The sequence below is a fragment of the Sminthopsis crassicaudata genome, chromosome 1 (genome assembly GCF_048593235.1).
Source record: "Sminthopsis crassicaudata isolate SCR6 chromosome 1, ASM4859323v1, whole genome shotgun sequence".
In the NCBI taxonomy this organism is placed as follows: Eukaryota; Metazoa; Chordata; class Mammalia; order Dasyuromorphia; family Dasyuridae; genus Sminthopsis; species Sminthopsis crassicaudata.
Genome location: NC_133617.1, coordinates 29685442 through 29702877, shown reverse-complemented (window position 1 = coordinate 29702877; position 17436 = coordinate 29685442). Strand labels below are relative to the sequence as shown.

Below are 17436 nucleotides of genomic sequence, written 5' to 3'. Positions count from 1 at the left end.
AATGGGATCAAAGACACAAGTAGACAAACTGCCATTGGCAAAGAAAAAAATCACACTTTCCTCTGAAACTGAAGCAAAGGAAGAGAGAATGGGGACATACTGAGAGAGTCTAAAATTGGAGAGAGGAGGGAACTCTCAATGGATGGTCTCAATCTTTTCAGTGAAACAGGTGGGAGAAGGTAGTGTAGAAGGTTAGGGAACAGAAGAGAAAAATCAGTGGATGTCGGTGAATCGAGGATCAGACCTGGAGTCAGGAGGATTTGAGTTCAAATCCAGACTTAGAAACTTGACTCTTACTAGCTGTATAACTCTAATCAAGTCACCTAACTCTGATTGCCTTGCCTCCCCTCCCCCAAAAAATCGTGTATGGCCTGGAATTCAAGCAGCCTTGATAGGAGAGCTGGAGAATTAAGTATCTTGCCACTTCCTTCTTTCCTTCTTTCCATCCAGCTAACTTCTGAGTCACTACCCAGTCAGCAAGTGCCACCGTACCATCTAATTCTTTTTTTTTTTTAATTAATTAATTTGTTATTATTGCTGAGGCAATTGAGGTTAGGTGACTTGCCAAGGATCACACAACTAGGAAGTGTTAAGTGTCTGAGGCCAGATTTGAACTCAGATCCTCCTGACTTCAGGGCTGGTACTCTATCCACTGTACCAATTGACTGCCCTGTGCCATCTAATTCTTGAAAAACATCCAATCTAGGCATTGATCTTTCTTTAACAAATAATCATGACTTTACATTAGGAAGGATCTTACAGACAATCAAAGGTGACTTCCCTAAAGTTCATATCTAACCACGTCACCAAATCATATTCATTAAACTCCAATGGCTTCCTATTACATCTGGAATCAAATAGAAACCCTTCGATGGGTCATTCAAAACTCTTCACAGACTGACCAAAATTACCTTTCCAAACCCACCTCTCCTTATTCTATAGTCCAGACAAACTGTTCCTCATACAGAACACATCTCCCTTCTCCATACCTTTGCACTGGCTGTTCCTCCTGCCTAAAGTGCCATTCCCCATTCTTGAATTCTTAGTTTTCTTCACTATTAAAACAACAGTCATCATGTCCATAAGACCTTATGGGATTCCCTTTCCCAACTACTAATGCCCTACAATTACAATGTATTTATAAATATAGATCTATTGTATCATTATATGGTATATATTGTATCTACTATATATTCCATATTGGTATACATTTCATATACATTGTATCTATAAGTATATAAATATGGTATTTATTATATGTTGTATATAATATAAATTGTCTATATATTATATATACATAGTATAAGTTGTATCTATAGATATATGGATATATTTTATCTATTATAAATAGCATATGTATATAATATATATTATTGTATAGATATATTGTTATCTAGTATATATTGTATATACTATAAATTGTATATATATTATATATACACAGTATATACTATATCTATAGATATATGAATATATTTTATCTATTATATATAGCATATGTACATTATATATTGTATCTATAGATCTACAGACATATTGTATCTACTATATGTTGCATATTAGTAGATGTAATATGTATTGTAGCTATAGACATATAGATACATTGTATCTAGTATGTAGTATGTGTGTATATACTATAAATTATATATACATAGTATATATTATCGTATTTTAGATATATGGATATATTGTGTCTATTCTATATGTGTATGTTATATATTATATACACACATATATTGTATATATACATAATATACATTATATCTATTGACATGGACTATGGTATCTATTATTTATATATATATATATATATATATATAATATATGTACATATTATATATTGTATCTATAGATATATAGCTATATTCTATCTAAACTGTGTGTGCAAAGTTAACTCTTTGGTTAGATTATAAACTCCTGGAATGGATTCACTAGAGTCTTTTTGTCCCCAGCAGCTAGCACAGTACTTGGTACATAGTAGGCCCTTAATGAATGCTTGTTGAAGTTTATTTTGGATTTTTTCTTCCCGAGGGGGTTGAAGAAAAGAAAAACAGATGTTTGATCATTGGAAATAAATAGTTTGAAAAATCCTTGTTGATTGATCAAATCGAACTTCCTCACTTTTCAGAATTAGAAACTGAGGTCAAGAGAGGCAAGAAGATACAAAGGAAATATGAGAGAAACCCTGTCCTTCCACATTTTACAATCTAACCGAGGGAACAGAACTGACATGTGCCAAATGCAGAAACAAGCTGTTCGGAGTTGAGAGAGCAAAGATTCAAACCAAGTTCCTGGGCCTCCAAATGCAGAAATCTCTGCATTGTTTGGTGCCTCCTTAGCCTTCGCTTTAGCCCTACACTGGATCAGAAGGTCATGTTCCCTCTTTCCTTCTGAAGGGCACTTCAGTCTTCCCTGAATCACGCTTTCACAATCCTTGACCCACCTCAGGACTCAAACTCCCACAATGGAAAGGAACATTAGGAAAGTTTGAATCAGATTTCAGTCATAGGCAATCACTGACCCATGAAAGTAGAAGGTTCTTCCATCCTAGGGTCATTTTCTAATCCCCTCAGTTTCCATCAGGATGAGTTTCATGGACCCTCCATAGAAGCTTCCCTTGAAGTTGTCAGCATTGATAGCTCTGTTATATCCATACTCAAACACCTTCCCTGGCTCTCTGTTACCTCTAAGACAAGACATGAGAATCTTTTTGGCAGTGAAAGCCTTTCTTGACCAGATTCCAGCTTCTGTGGCAGCATTACAGAATTGGACAGCCTCAAAGCCTGTGAGTCCGACCTCTGCCATCTATCAACCATGTGACACTGGGCAAGTTACTTAACTTTTCAGTAACTCAGTTTAAAGTAACTCTGGAAGCCAATGATTCTCACATATAGAGCAGGGACTTCTGGGATTCCCCAAGATCTTTTAGGAGGTCCAATGAGGTCAAAATTATCTTCATAATGGCAGTAAGATATTTTAACTTCTACTGTGGTAATTATTGATTGCTATAATCCACATAAACAACAACAACAAAAAAAGTTCTTTAGGTTCCACAATGATACTTAAAGGATAATACTTAAAGGCATAAAGGGGTCCTGAGGACAAAAAGTTTGAGAATCACTGCTCTGAGTCAGTATATTGCATAAAAGATGCCAACCTGTTGGCAGAAGGTATTTCCTCTTTATACCCGGAAAATGATAGGGTTAATCCCTCTTCCTGCCCACAACCTGACATCACCATAACTTTCCAGTCTGTTTTCCAACGACACTCCCACCCCAAGTACTTTCTATATCCCAGGGAAATTGGTCCTCTCCCCGATATTCCATCTTCCCCTATCCATTCCTTTGTCAGCCCTGGCCTCCAGGTTCAAAATATTTTACTCTTCACCTCTACCCAGAGTGTCAATCAAGATACACGCACCAGCCCCCTTCTCTAGGAGTTAATTGTTGATCTCACCTGTTGTTAGCCCCCTCTACCTAAGCTGGCACCCAAGGGCAGCTAGGAGATGTAGCAGACAGAGTTCAGGCCATGGAGTTAGAAAGACTTGAGTTCAAATCCAGCCATAGACATTTATTAGCTTTGTGACCCTAGGCAAATCACTTCACTCTATTTGCCTCAGTTTCCTTATCTGTAAAATGATCTGGAGAAGGAAATGTCAAACCACTCCATTATTTCTACCAAGAAAACCTCAAATAGGTTGAAGACATGACTGAAGAACAAACTTATCCTGAAATTTCTTTGTTTACTTTCTACATTTTATTTATTCATATGAATGTATTTCATATTTACTCATACTGCATCATATTATTTTTCCTTAATACAATGCAGGCTTTATGATGGTAGCAGGACCGAGTCAGGTTTTTTTTTGGCAGCCTGGCCCCCGGAACATAGCTGGGGATTTATAAATGCTCTTTGACTTGAATTAATAGAACTGACCTAACTCCTGGCTATATCCTATTAATGCCTGAGTATGTTAAGAATCCTAGATTTCATCAGCCTAGGTTGCCTCTCTGTGATATAGCTCCTATATCCTTCTAAAGCTTGGGAGATGATCTTCAAGAGCTGCTGTGGCCAAAAAGGTCATTACCCTGAAGTCAACATGGCAATAAATGTCTCTGAACTTAGCCCAACTGATCCTTAGACCACAAACAAAGTTCCTTTATTAAGTAGTTCTAGTTATTGAAAATAAAATTCCTTTGCATCAAGTATCAATTTGTAGATGTTCAGTCATTTCAGTCATGTCTGACTATTCATGACCCATTTGGGGTTTCTTGGCCAAGCTACTGGATTGGTTTCCCATTTCCTTCTCCATATCATTTTACAGATGGGGAAACTGAGGCAAACAGGGTGAAAGTGACTTGCCCAGGGTCACACGGTTAGAATGTAAACTTATGAAGATGAGTCTTTGACTCCAGCTCAGAGTATGCACTGTGGCACCACCTAGCTGCTCAAGTCTCTGCAACTTCCATCCTGCAATCTCCTCATTAGTAAAAATAGAATCATAGGTTATCTTGATGTAAAGAAGAGAGTGCTAGACTTAGAATGAGAGGACCTGGGATTCAAATCCCAGCTCTGCCATTTATTTGAGGCAGAATTTGAATCCAGGCTTCCCAATAAGGCTACATGGTACAGTGGATAGCAGCTGACCCCAAAGATTTGGGATCAGAGGGCCTGAGTTCAAATTCCAACTTCTCCTGTGTGATCTAGAATAGCAATAATGGCAACAAAAATAATGGTAACATTTATATTGCCTGGAAGTTTGCAAAGCAATTGATTCATTATTTTATTGGATCCCCACTTGAAGGAATATGACCTTATGAGTTATGAGTTCGCCAGAAACCCATTATTCTGAAAGATGAAATCAACTTGGAAACTCACACCTCCTCAGATCATTTCCCTCTCCCTCCTCATAAATTCATCATATCCCTAGCTTTGGTACCACCTCCCTCCCCACTTCCTCCCAATCCTTTTCAGCTTCTTTTTTTGTCTTGACTTCTGTATTAGCTTGTAAGTTCCTTGAGGGCAGGGTCTGTCCAATGCATTTTTTTTTTTTTTTTTTTTTTTTTTTTTTGGTATTCTATCACTTAGCACAGTGCCTGGCACACAACAGGTCCTTAATAGCTATTTACTGATTCTGATTCTTTTTTTTTTTTTTTTTCTTTTTTCTTCCTTTTCTTTTCAAGGGAATAAAGGTTAAGTGACTTGCCCAGGGTCACACAACTAAAAACGTGTCAAGTATGAAGTCAGATTTGAACTTGGGTTCTCCTGACTCCAGGGTTGATGCTCTATCCATTGTACAATCTAGCTGCCTCCATTTGCCCCTATTTAACAAATGAGGAAACTGAGGCTCAGAAAATTTATATAACTTATCCAGTGTTGCAAAGCTAATCAGTGTCTACAGCAAAATTTGAACTTAGCTCTTCCCAACTCCAACTCCTTTGCTTCATCCAGTATACTTCCGCTTTTTCTCTGGTTGAATGATCTCAACTGTACCTTATTTTTCTCCTTTGTATAATGCAGGAGTTGGGCCAAATGATCTCTAATATCCCTTCCAGTTCTAAATCAACATCCTGGTGAGTTTGAGCTGGAAAGGATCTTTGAACTCATCTGGTTCAGTTCCCTCATTTAACAGATAAGGAAGCAGGCTCACAGGTGGTGACTTTTCCCAGAATCACATAGCCAGAACATTAGCAGAAATGGGGTTACAACTGTATCCAAATCTAGTGCTAGCCTTCCAGGGTGTTGTAGGAACGGGCTTTGGAAAAGTGTAGAATGCTGTAAGAATATGAGCCACTCAAAGAACTGGAAACTGAGTGGATTCCCATCAGTTGGGGAATGGCTGAACAGGTTTTAACACATGAATGTTATGGAATATTATTGTTCTATAACAAATGATCAGCAGGTTGATTTCAGAGAGGCCTGAGGAGACTTACATGAATTGATGCTAAATGAAATGAGCAGAACCAGGAGATCATTGTACACGGAAACATCAATATTATGCAATGATAAATACTGATGGCATGGTTCTTTTCAACAATGAGGTGATTCAGGCCAATTTCAACAGACTTGTGATGGAGAGAGCCATCTACATCCAGAAAGGGAACTATGGGGCTGAATGTGGAGCACAACACAGAATTTTCATTTTTTTTTTTTTTGTTATTGTTTGCTTGTTTTTTTTTTCTTTTTGATCTTATTTTTCTTGCAGCATGACAATTGTGGAAATATGTATAGAAGAATTGCATGAGAGATGAACTGATGCTGAGTGAAATGAGCAGAACCAGAAGATCACTTTACACTTCAACAACAATACTGTATGAAGATGTATTCTGATAGAAGTGGATATCTTCAACATAAAGAAGATCCAACTCACTTCCAGTTGATCAATGATGGACAGAAACAACTACACCCAGAGAAGGAACACTGGGAATTGAATGTAAACTGTTAGCACTACTGTCTATCTACACAAGTTACTTATACCTTCAGAATCCAATACTTAACGTGCAACAAGAAAATTGGATTTACACACATATATCATATCTAGGTTATACTGTAACACATTTAATATGTATGGGATTTCCTGTCATCTAGGGGAGGAAGTAGAGGGAGGGAGGGGAAAATATGGAAAAATGAATACAAGGGATAATGTTGTAAAAAAAATTACTCATGCATATATACTGTCAAAAAATGTATAATTATAAAATTAATTTAAAAAAGAAAAAAAAGAATTGCACATTTAACATAAATTGTATTACTTGCTATCTATAGGAGGGGGTGGGAGAAGGGAAGGAAGAAAATCTGGAACACAAGGTTTTGTAAGGGTGAATGTTGAAAACTATTTTTGCATATATTTTGAAAATAAAAAGATATTTTTAAAAAATGAAATAAAATCACAAGAGGAAAAAAGTACAGTGACAAAAGTAGAAATGATAGCTGATAACCTGGCATCTGGAGAAGAGAAATAAAAATAAAAATAGAGAATTCCATTGCTATATAATTATAAAGAAAAGAATATGAGCCACTGTTGTTATTCTTAATATTTCTACTACTGTTCTAATGTTTTTCTTGAGCTGTTAGGGCAGGCTGGCCTGGATTTACATCCAGTTTTAGCTGAACTGGAGGCAGATTTTTCCTCATCCTCACCAGATCTGACATAAGACTCCATATATCATGAGTGCCACGTAAATAGCATTGACCAACTAACAAGCTGATTGTATACACACAGGTAAATATCTGCCCATTGGCTGCCATTTGACCTTTAAGCAAGTAACTTAATCTCCTTAAGGAGCCAGATAACCTGGAGACAGGAGACATCTGAATTCTAATCCTGTCTCAAGATTCCTCAGGAATCCTGTCTCATTTATATCAGCCTCAGTTTCTTCACTGAAAAATGGGAATAATAAAAGCAGTGACCTCCCAGGGTTTGTTGTGAAGATAAAAGGAAATAATATTTGTAAAGCATTTCATTCCATAAATGCTAGCTAGCTAGCTGTTTCCTTAACTGTAAAAATGAGGGGGATTAGACGAGATGGCTTCTGGGTCCTTTCCAAACCTAGCTCTATGATTTTATTATTCCAAGAGCTCAATCGTAAAAATACCCAGAAACTAAACCAAAGTAGAGGTTTGCTTACCTCTGGGGACTTCATTATATTCTGGAAGATAGTATAGGCAATGATTGAACTTGATCCTATAATGCTGGGAGAAAGAAAATAGCCATTCATTAATCAAGAGCCATTTAAATATATTGATCCAGAGGATCAGTGAAGAAACACATTTTTTCCCTCTGAGTAAAACAGTGGAGAGCTACTAGTGCAGAATATTGTACGTACCCTCAGATGTGGGCACTGTATAGTTAGATTTCCTTAACAGTTTTTCTTTGTTACAAGAGAGGATTCTAAGTGGGGGTGAGGCTATATCAGGACATGACTAATTAAAAACTAAGTGGCCTTGTTTGGCCATCAAGCATGACTGTAAGGAGGTTTTGCAAGAAATGACTAGAATGGGGAAGTTAGGTGGTACAGTGGATAGAGCACGAGCCCTGAAGTCAGGGGAACCTGAATTCAAATTTAGTCTCGGACACTTAACACATCTGGCTGTGTGATCCTGGACAAGTCACTTAACCCCAATTGCCTCAGCAAAAAAATAAAGAAAGAAAGAAAGAAAAGAAAAAAAAAAAAAAGAAAAAAGAAAATAAATAATTAGAATGTTGAATTTGGAGTGAAAAAGACCTGGATTTGAATCCTACATTTAAATAAATAGCTGTGTGCACTGAACCTTAGGTTTCTCCTCTTTAAAATGGTGGAGTTGTGTCTGAGAGCTTCCTCTAGTTTTTCATCCATGACAGTCTGCTCCTATAAAATAACTTATTAGCTAGCTTAACTTCTGTCTGCCTCAGTTTCCTCATCTATAAAATAGGAATGATAATAATAGCAACAATTTCCCAGGATTATTGTGAGGATCAAATAGGTTGGTAGACATAAGTCAAATAGGTCCACAAATCTTAAAGTACTCTAAATATTTCAACTAATACTTTAAATGTCAACCATTCCATTTGGGGAGGGGGGGGGAGTCTCAACCTGGTTGCATCATGCTTTAGTTTCGAGTTATTATGAGGGGAAAGAACACTAGACCATTCTAAAGGGAAGAACACTATGACAAAATAGGTCTAGTTTTGCTAAGAGTCAGCAAAGTCTGCCCTCCCTCAGCCAGGTGAAATGGACATACCTGAGAGTGGCCATGACAAACTGAATCCATTGTATTGAAGAAAAAACCTGGGTAGGGAAAGAAAAGGAGAAATATGGAAGTAAAGTTTTCAGTGGGAAAACAAAAACAAAAACAAAAACCTAAAAAGCTAGAAGAGACTAGAGTTCTGATCCAATGTCTTCATTTTCCAGATAGAGAAACTGATGCCCGAGGAGAACATAGGATTACAGATCTAGAGCTGCAAGGGATTTTAGAGCCCATCTAGAACAATTACCCATGTTATAAATGAGGAAACTTAGACCCAGAAAGTTAAAGTAACTTGCCTAAAATCATTGGATCATAGCACTAAGACACTAATTCTTATCTGGGGCCCATTAACTTGATTTTTATTTTATTTTATTTATTTTTAATTTTTTTAACTTAATTTTTAAAAATATCTTGATAACTATATGTTATAATCAAGTTTCCTTTGTAACCCTACATATTTTATTTTATGCATTTAACAATGTAATTCTGAGAAGGGTTCAGAGGTTTCACCATACTACCAAAGGGATCTATGACCAAAAATAGGCTAAGAATTCCAGCTAGAAGGAACCTTAGAGATCATCTAACCCAACTCTCTCATTTTATGGATGAGGAAACTTTTCCCAGAGAGGTCATACAAAGTGCAAGAAGGCAGAGTTGAGATTTGAACCCAAGCCCTCTGACCAGAAGGCTGCTGCCAATGTCACTTAGACGTTCTGGTCTAAGCAGCACACAACTGTCTAACCAAAAGGCATTTCTAATTAATCAAACCATAAGCATTTATTAAATGCCTACTATATGCCAGATATTCTGCTAAGCATTTGGAGATACAAGTATCAGCATGAAACAATTTCTGCAATGAGTTTACATTCTAATCAAGGAGATAAGCACAAATATATAAAATAACTATAAAGAAAATAGGCCTAAATAAATACAAGACAGCTAAAAGCAAGGTAGTTGGGGAAAGCTAGGAACCACCATAGTTCATAGACAGCTGGAAGTGGGTAGGAAGATTTATCTTCTTGAGTTCAACTCTGGACTCAGATAATTACTAGCTATGTAATCCTGGGCAAGCCCCTTCACCATTTGTCTCAGTTTCCTCATCTGTAAAATGGACCGGAAAAGGAAATGGCCAACCACTCCAGTATCTTTTCCAAAAAAAACACAAATGGGGTCATGAAGAGTCGAACACAACTGAAATGACTCATCAAGAAGAGCAACAAGTTGGGGAGCTGGGGGATCAGTAAAGGCTTGTAGTAGAACATAGTCTTCAGCTTAGTTCTATAAAATGCCATAGCAAATGAAGACTGAATAGAAGGGATGAAGATGAGAAGAAGGGGAACAGAACAGAAGGTGGAGAAACAGCTGCTAAGCCAGGAGCTTTCCCTTCTCTCTGAGGGCTCAAAGGGTCCAAAAGTTAAGGGGGTAAAAACCCCACACTGGGGACTAGATAACCTGATTTCTTCAAAATGCTCAAATTCCTGGATCAGCTTTGGAAGACTAAGCTTTGTGCCTAAGAGATGGGGGAGGGAATAGAGGAAGAGGGAAAAGGAAAAAGGAGAAATAAGCGAGAGAATGAATAGAAGGCAAGAGGAAAAGAGAGGAAGAGATATCACAGAGACAAAGAGATGGGGAAGACTGAAAAAGAGAAACTGAGAAGAGAGACAGAGATGGGAGAGAGACAGATGGGGAGAGGAGTAAGATAAAAAAGGGGAGGGAGAGAGAGGAAGGGAGGGAAGAAGGGAGAGAGAGAGAAAGAGGGAGAGAGGCAGGAAGGGAGAGAGTGAGAGAGAGAGATGGAGGAAGGGAAAGGGAGAAAAAGAGAGAAGGAGGAAGGGAAGGAGAAAGAAAAAGAGTAAGAGAGAGGCTGAGAGAGACAGAGACAGAAACAGAGAGAGATTGGGAGAAAAAGAGAGGAGAGAGAGATGGGAGACAGATGGGAAGAAGAGTGAGAGAGGCTGAGAGACGAATGAAGGAGGGTGAAAGAGAAAGAGAAAAAGGGAGCCAGAGAGAGACTGAGACAGAGAGGAAAGAGATGGGGAAAAGAGCGAAAGATATAGAGACAGGGTGAGAGGGAGAGGAAAGGAAAATAGGAGAGAGAGGGAGATGGGAGAAAAATGGATGAGAAAGAGTATAAGAAAGATAGAAGAGGGAAAGAGAAAGAGACAGAAAAAAAGAAGAGAGGAGGGAAGAAGAGAAAAGAAAAGAAATGTAAGACCACTAACAAGAGAAATGAAAAAGAATAGGGGGAGGGGCCTGAGACATTGGATAAAGTTCAACCATCATAGTTCTAGAGGGTGGGGAAAAAAAAGAGAATAGAGAAAAAAAGGAAATTGAGGGAAGAAGGAGGAAGAGGAGGATAAAGAGAAGAGGAAGGAAGGGAGGGAGGAAGGAAAAAAAGGAGACAGCTGGCGCTTCCCTCAGGGTCCCCTCGGCGTCCTTACCACGTCCCAATTGTCTCCCAGATAGCTGGCCTCAGATGGGAGGGCCATGGGGCCCCGGGGTCCCAGCGATCTCTGGTCAAGTGTCCCTGGCTCGGAGTCCCCGAAGCCTCAGGCAGCTGGCTCCACCCCTAGTCCAGCCCTGGAGAGCTCCTCCCCTACCCCTGCAGCCAGGCTCCTTGAGGTCAAAGAGGGAGTGTGGAGGAGGGGGAAGGAGGAAAGCACAGGTAAACCCATTTTCTCCCTCACTTGAGTTCTGATTTCATTGACACAAAATATGGAATTGTTAATGGGCCCTGGAGATAAGGCCATCCAATATCCTTCCCTTTACAGATAAAGAGACTGAGGCTCAGAGTGGACCTCTAGTAACTCATCCAAAGAATTGAGTCTAGGAGAATAAGTAAAAGGAGAACAAAGACTCAGAGAAGAGGGATGAAAAATAGTGAGAAGAGTGGGATCAGAGGAGGGGGAGGGAGAGGCAATAAGAGGAGAAACTGAATGGAGAAAATGAGATCTCAAGTGGTAGGGGGAGGGGTAGATCACTAGGAAAGAAGGCAATGCCAGAGAGGCGGCCCTGCTGCAGTGACAGAGCCATAACTAAGAACGCTCATGCTCGGTGGAAACCCTAAAAAGAGAATCACCAGGATCCAGAAGCAGGCAAGGTTCTTTCTTGCTCCAAATTCAAATAAGGGAAAGGAGGTACAGAGAACTTGGATCTGGGGACACCAGGCCCCTGGAAAGGCTGAATCCATGGAATATTCCCCTACAATGGAGAGGCAGAGACCCCAGAACATAGTTGCTAAATCCCAAGGGAATAAATTTGAGGCAGAATTAGAACCCAAGACCTTGGATTGCAAACCCTATACATTTCTACCTTTTCAAGTTCAAAGAGGAAAGGGTTGGATCAAGGAAAGCTTCCTGGAAGAGGTGGCACTCAAGCTCAGCCCTGAAGGAAGAAGGGAAAAAACATTGGCTTTGGAGCCAGAATCCTGGGGTCCAAATTTTCCTCTGACCCAGTAGCCTGAGTGACTTTCATCAAGTCATTTCACTTCCTTGTGCCTCAGTTTCTCTTTCTGAAATATAAGGAGTTAAAAGTTCCAGTTGTAACCCATGAAGCCAAGGGTATCTCATGTAGACTGCTGGCAAGATATTAGGGGATGCCCTATTTTCCAGAGCTACGGCACAGCAAGCAGTCTGTGCCCTGAACTTGACATAACAACAATCCTCTGAGCTTCCCTTGGGATGATTTTAGCCACAGCAAAATCCCAGAATTGTTTGGGCCAGGAAGCTCTGTCAGAAATCAAAGTTGTTACAATATTGCTGTTACCCTCAAAGTCGGGGCTAGTGCTCAATACACAGGGATAAGTATCAAGGTCTCCCCAATACTGCCTCATTTCCTCCCCCTCCCAGGTCCTAGCCCCCCTCCACCTCTTCACCCTCCATCCCCACTAGGAGCAGGGCTCCAGTACAAGCCTCTTTGCTTGCAATTAGTTTTTGAACTTTGAAATTAAACTTCTGTTTCATTCCTGACTCTTTTCTAGCCCACTTTGTTGGGCTCTGGACACCCACAGGTTCCATCCATCAGTACTCCTTACATCTGGAGGGATGTGTTTTTGTAGAAGAAAAAGAAAGAAAGAAAGAAAGAAAGAAAGAAAAGAAAGAAAGAAAGAAAGAAAGAAAGAAAGAAAGAAAGAAAGAAAGAAAGAAAGAAAGAAAGAAAGAAAGAAAGAAAGAAAGAAAGAAAGAAAGAAAGAAAGAAAGAAAGAAAGAAAGAAAGAAAGAAAGAAAGAAAGAAAGAAAGAAAGAAAGAAAGAAAGAAAGAAAGAAAGAAAGAAAGAAAGAAAGAAAGAAAGAAAGAAAGAAAGAAAGAAAAAAGAAACAGACTCTATCTTGTTTGGGGAATGAATAAACGGAAGTGATGCTCCCTGAGGGCAGGAGATTTGAGTCTCTGGATTTCTGTCCCAGCTCACCTCTTGTGAGGCAGAATGGGTGTCATGTCTTTCATACTATTCCTCAAAAGAGTTTTTCCATTTCCCATCTACACTGTTCTACCCCATGCCTACAATGAATCCTCACCTCACTTCAACTCTCAAAATCCCTTAGAAATTCGGCACAAGTACCATTTTCTACATGAAAATATTCCTGAGCCACCCAATTGTCCCTGCCTTCTCCAAAAAATTAACCGATACTAATTAGCAGGCCTCAATGCCAGGAAAACTTGCGTTCAAATCCTAATTGTGACAGATCCCATGTAACCTGACCCTTCCTAAGTTGCTAAATGTCTCAGTGCCCTAGAAATCATTGTGAAGATTATAAATTGTAAAGAAGGTGCTTTTTGCAATATTCCTTAATTAGGACATCCTTATACCAATCATAGGGATCATCCCTATGCAGAGGCAGCTGAGTAGTTCTGCTGATGCTGCCCTGCACCTGGGACCAGGTAAACTTGAGTTTGAATCCGGTTTCTCTTTCTAGATAGCTTAATATATGTGTGGCCCTTGGCAAGTGATTTAACTACCCTTAGCTTCAATTTCCTCATCTATCAAATAGAACAATAGCAGGTGTCCCTGACAAAACTATTTTGTCTGCCTCAGTTTCCTCAATTGTAAAAAGAGGATTAAAATAGCACCTACTTCTCTGGAATTGTTGTCAAAATTAAATGAGGTCATAGTCATAGAGCCTAGCATAGTTCCCTGTACATAGTAAATGTTTAATAAATGATTATTTCCTTTCTTTTAAATGGAATAAAATCTAGATTTTTTTTTTTTGCTTGCCATTCAAGGCCCTCAGGGATCAGTTCCTCTAACCCTCCTTCATAATTTTCAGATAAAACCAAGCTGGATTAATCTGCTCTCCAAACACATCCTGGGATTTCCTGCTTCCTTGAATTTTTTCATTCCTTTCCTCTGCCTTAAATGCCTTCCCTTCCCACTTGTTCCACCTTCTGTTGCCAACATCCCATCCACCTAGGGGCTCCTATTTGAGTTCATGCTATTTTGTTGTTGTTGTTGCTGAGATAATTGCGTTTAAGTGACTTGCCCAAGGTCACACAGCTAGGAAGTATTAAGTGTCTGAGACCAGATTTTGAACTCAGGTCCTCCTGACTTCAGGACTGGTGCTCTATCCACTTCTCCACCTAGCTGCCCCTTAGTTCATACTATTTTTAACCCTTCATTCTCCCTCCCCTATTATAGCTAATTGTCTCTGATTCCAGCAGTCTCTCTTGCCTCAGATCCCTTCTCTCTGGTCTTATTACCATCACTCTAGCCTAAGTGTCCATTACTCCTTGGAACAGTGGAAAGAAGGAGGAAGTCAAAAAGCTAGCTTCACTGGTGACTTTCTGAGGGGATTTGGGGGTTCTAGATCTGCATCCTTAAATCTAAAATGAGGGGATGGACCGGCTGCTCTTCTATCTCTAAACCTGTGATCTTAAAATCCTATCTGCAAGGACTCCTCAATCCATATACAACAGGTCTTGCTTCCTGTGTTTACTCTTCATTTGTCAAACTCTTCTTCCTTGTGCATTCATTGCTCAGTTCATTTCCTGACTGCTCAAGCATCTTCCATGGCTCCCCATTACCTAACCACAAAGTATAACCACTCTGCTTGTAAGAGTTCCTTAATTCTGCAGTCAAATACTACCCTATTTCTCCTCCATTCCTCTTACAGATTTCTCGAGTTGATTCTTAAAACAATAATATGGAGAATTTATATAATAATTTAAGATTTTCAGAGGATTTATATAAATGCTTACTCCTTTCCCTTATCCTCTACTGCTACTTACAAGCCCCCATCTGATATGCTCCCTGATGGTTTTCAATTAGCCATTATTTATTAAATATTAACTATTCTTATGTTTATTATCATGACTATTCATGGAATATTGAACTAGAAGGATCTAGAGGTTATCCAATCTCCTTATTTTTCAGACAAGGAAACTGAGGTTAAGCCAGGGCAAGGAACTTAACCTAGCAGAGCCAGAATTTAAAGCCATTTTTCCTGATAGCTTCCAAATTCAGTGTATTTTTAGCTGTACGACACACAAAATACTAAGTGAGGAAGAGTATTGGGAGAGAAGGGGATCCTAAATGTTCATGAGAGGGGTGAATCTGCCATGGGCAAAGTTCCTGAGTCAGTGATTCCCATGGGAAGAGCTCATCAGGTCTATAATAAGGGTGAGAGCGCTAATAACCATTGCCAACTGATAAAAGAGGCTTTCGGACAAAGGACTCTTGTCTCTGCCGAGAACAAGGCCTCAGATTGTTCAATGGGTGGCCAGATTGGGATAGTTTACAGCTGCCATATTCTTGACTACATCAACTTTTCTAGGTAGCCCCGGCATGTCATGTTTTCTTGGCTGCCAACCAAATTTGGGGGCCCACAAGCAAGTCACTTTACCTCTTTGCCTCATTTTTCCCATCTGTAAAATGGTCTAGAGAAGGAAATGGCAAACTACTCCAGTATCTTTGCCAAGAAAACCCCAAATGGGGATCATGGGGACACTAGTGAAAAACAATTCAGCAACATGATAACACTGGACTTTATGTTCTCTTTTGTTCCAGATCGAAATCTGAGAATCCCTTTCTGATCTCTAAACATTATTGCCCTAGAGGCCTTCACTTAGAGCTAGAAGCATCTTGGAGACTGCCATTTATTTTTATAAGTGAAGAAACTAAAAGCCTAAGAGATTGTGATTTGATTAGGATCACACAGCAAAGTATACTGGGAAGGATTTGAATTCAGGATTCTTTCCCCTGCCACCTGGAATAGATAACAGGGTTTTGGCTCCTTCTGGTCAACATTCAACACAGTTGGCCACTCAATTCTCCTCCATACCCTCTCCTCTCTAGCTTTTCACAGCCCTCTTCTTTCTCGTTTATCTTCCCAGTTAGCCGAACAGTCTCCAGGTTTTTCTCTTAGAAACCCTGCTTGTCATTTCATTGTTATTGTTGATATTCAGTCAACTCTTCTGAACCCTATTTGGGACTTTCTTGGCAGAAATACTGAAGTAGTTGGCCATTTCCTTCTCCTGCTCATTTTACAGAAGAGGAAACTGAGGCAAACAGGGTGAAGTGATTGCCCAGTGAGTTCAGATTGGATGTTTTCTTGGCAAAGATACCAGAGTGATTGGCCATTTCTCCAGCTCATTTTACAAAAGGGGAAACTGAGACAAACAGGGTAAAATGACTTACCTGGGGTCATAAGTTGCTAAGTGCCTGAGGCTGGCTTTGTTCTCAGGTCCTCCTGACTCCACTTTGTCACTTAGCTATCCCCTTTTCCATTTAAAGTCCTGCAAAACTTGGCTTCAGCCTCCTTTTCTTGGGGGTCCATTTCAGGAAGCCTAAAGGCCAGCCTAACTGACCTTCTTGCAGTTCATCTCTCACCTCTGTGCCTTTGGATAGGCTGTCCCTTATACCTGGATATGCCCTCACTTCTGCCTCTTAAAATTTCTTGTTTCTTTCAAAGCTCAGAACCAGGGACCTCCAAGGGTGTGCTGGTAAATGTGTTACAACATGCTCTCCAAAAAGCTCAATATACTTTTACAGTTAATGTGCATTATACATACCCCTTTTTTAAGTCTGGACAATCAAGAAAACAGATCAAGACCCAATCTGTGACATTTAGTGATTTCCAATTTAAGAATTGGCTCCTGGGGTCCATACAAGCTGGTCCGCTACTGGCTATCTCCTCCCTGAGGCCCTTTTTGGTTTTTCTAGCTCCCTCAAAAAGAAAAAAAAAAAAAAAACACCTTGAATTTCTTACATGCTGCACGTCCTCTGGGTTACCTCCTTAAGTCAATACTCACACCCAAAATCCAGAATTACACAATTCTGAAGAGGATCCTGTGAGCCCACTTTTGAGCCCACTTTTCTAAAACTACAGCTCATGGTTCTAATTGTTGGGCAGTGAGAAGCTGAAAATTTGATCCTTGTGGCAAGATGGGAGAAAGCACTGATAGAGTTCAGTTTAACTCCAAGGTCCCACCCTCTGGGAAGGTCAGCCAGTCAGAAATCGAAGCTATGTCGAACCCCTGAGACCTATCCTCTGTGAAGCTCTTGGGCAGCCTCCCCTTGCCATGTCCTGTCAGAAATCCCAGTCATTTCCCTGAGGTTAAATTCTCCCTATACATTACTTATGGCCCATCCATGGCTGCTGCCCTCCTTTGTGTCCTCCATGGCACTCTGTCTCGTGGTGTCTTTCCCCTTCCCCTTCCACTATGTCCTGGAGACTCTCTCCTAACTCCACTATACTTCCCAAGCCCACTTGTCCT

At 39.8% G+C, this 17436-nt stretch overlaps 1 protein-coding gene across 2 annotated transcripts in view; it reads right to left on the bottom strand.

Moving 5' to 3' along the window:
- Nucleotides 1-17436, bottom strand: part of TMEM116 (transmembrane protein 116) — a 66050-nt gene that overhangs the window by 42873 nt on the left and 5741 nt on the right. Inside the window, exons 1-3 of one of the 2 annotated variants that reach the window (XM_074297286.1) lie at nucleotides 11169-11333; nucleotides 8722-8768; nucleotides 7629-7692 (exon numbers count right to left, since the gene is read on the bottom strand). In XM_074297286.1, the coding sequence (XP_074153387.1) occupies nucleotides 7629-7692; nucleotides 8722-8768; nucleotides 11169-11216 (159 nt within the window). In that variant the 5' untranslated portion in view covers nucleotides 11217-11333. Of the gene's footprint in view, nucleotides 1-7628; nucleotides 7693-8721; nucleotides 8769-11168; nucleotides 11334-17436 lie in introns of those variants that run through there. The other variant, XM_074297287.1, reaches the window with a different exon arrangement.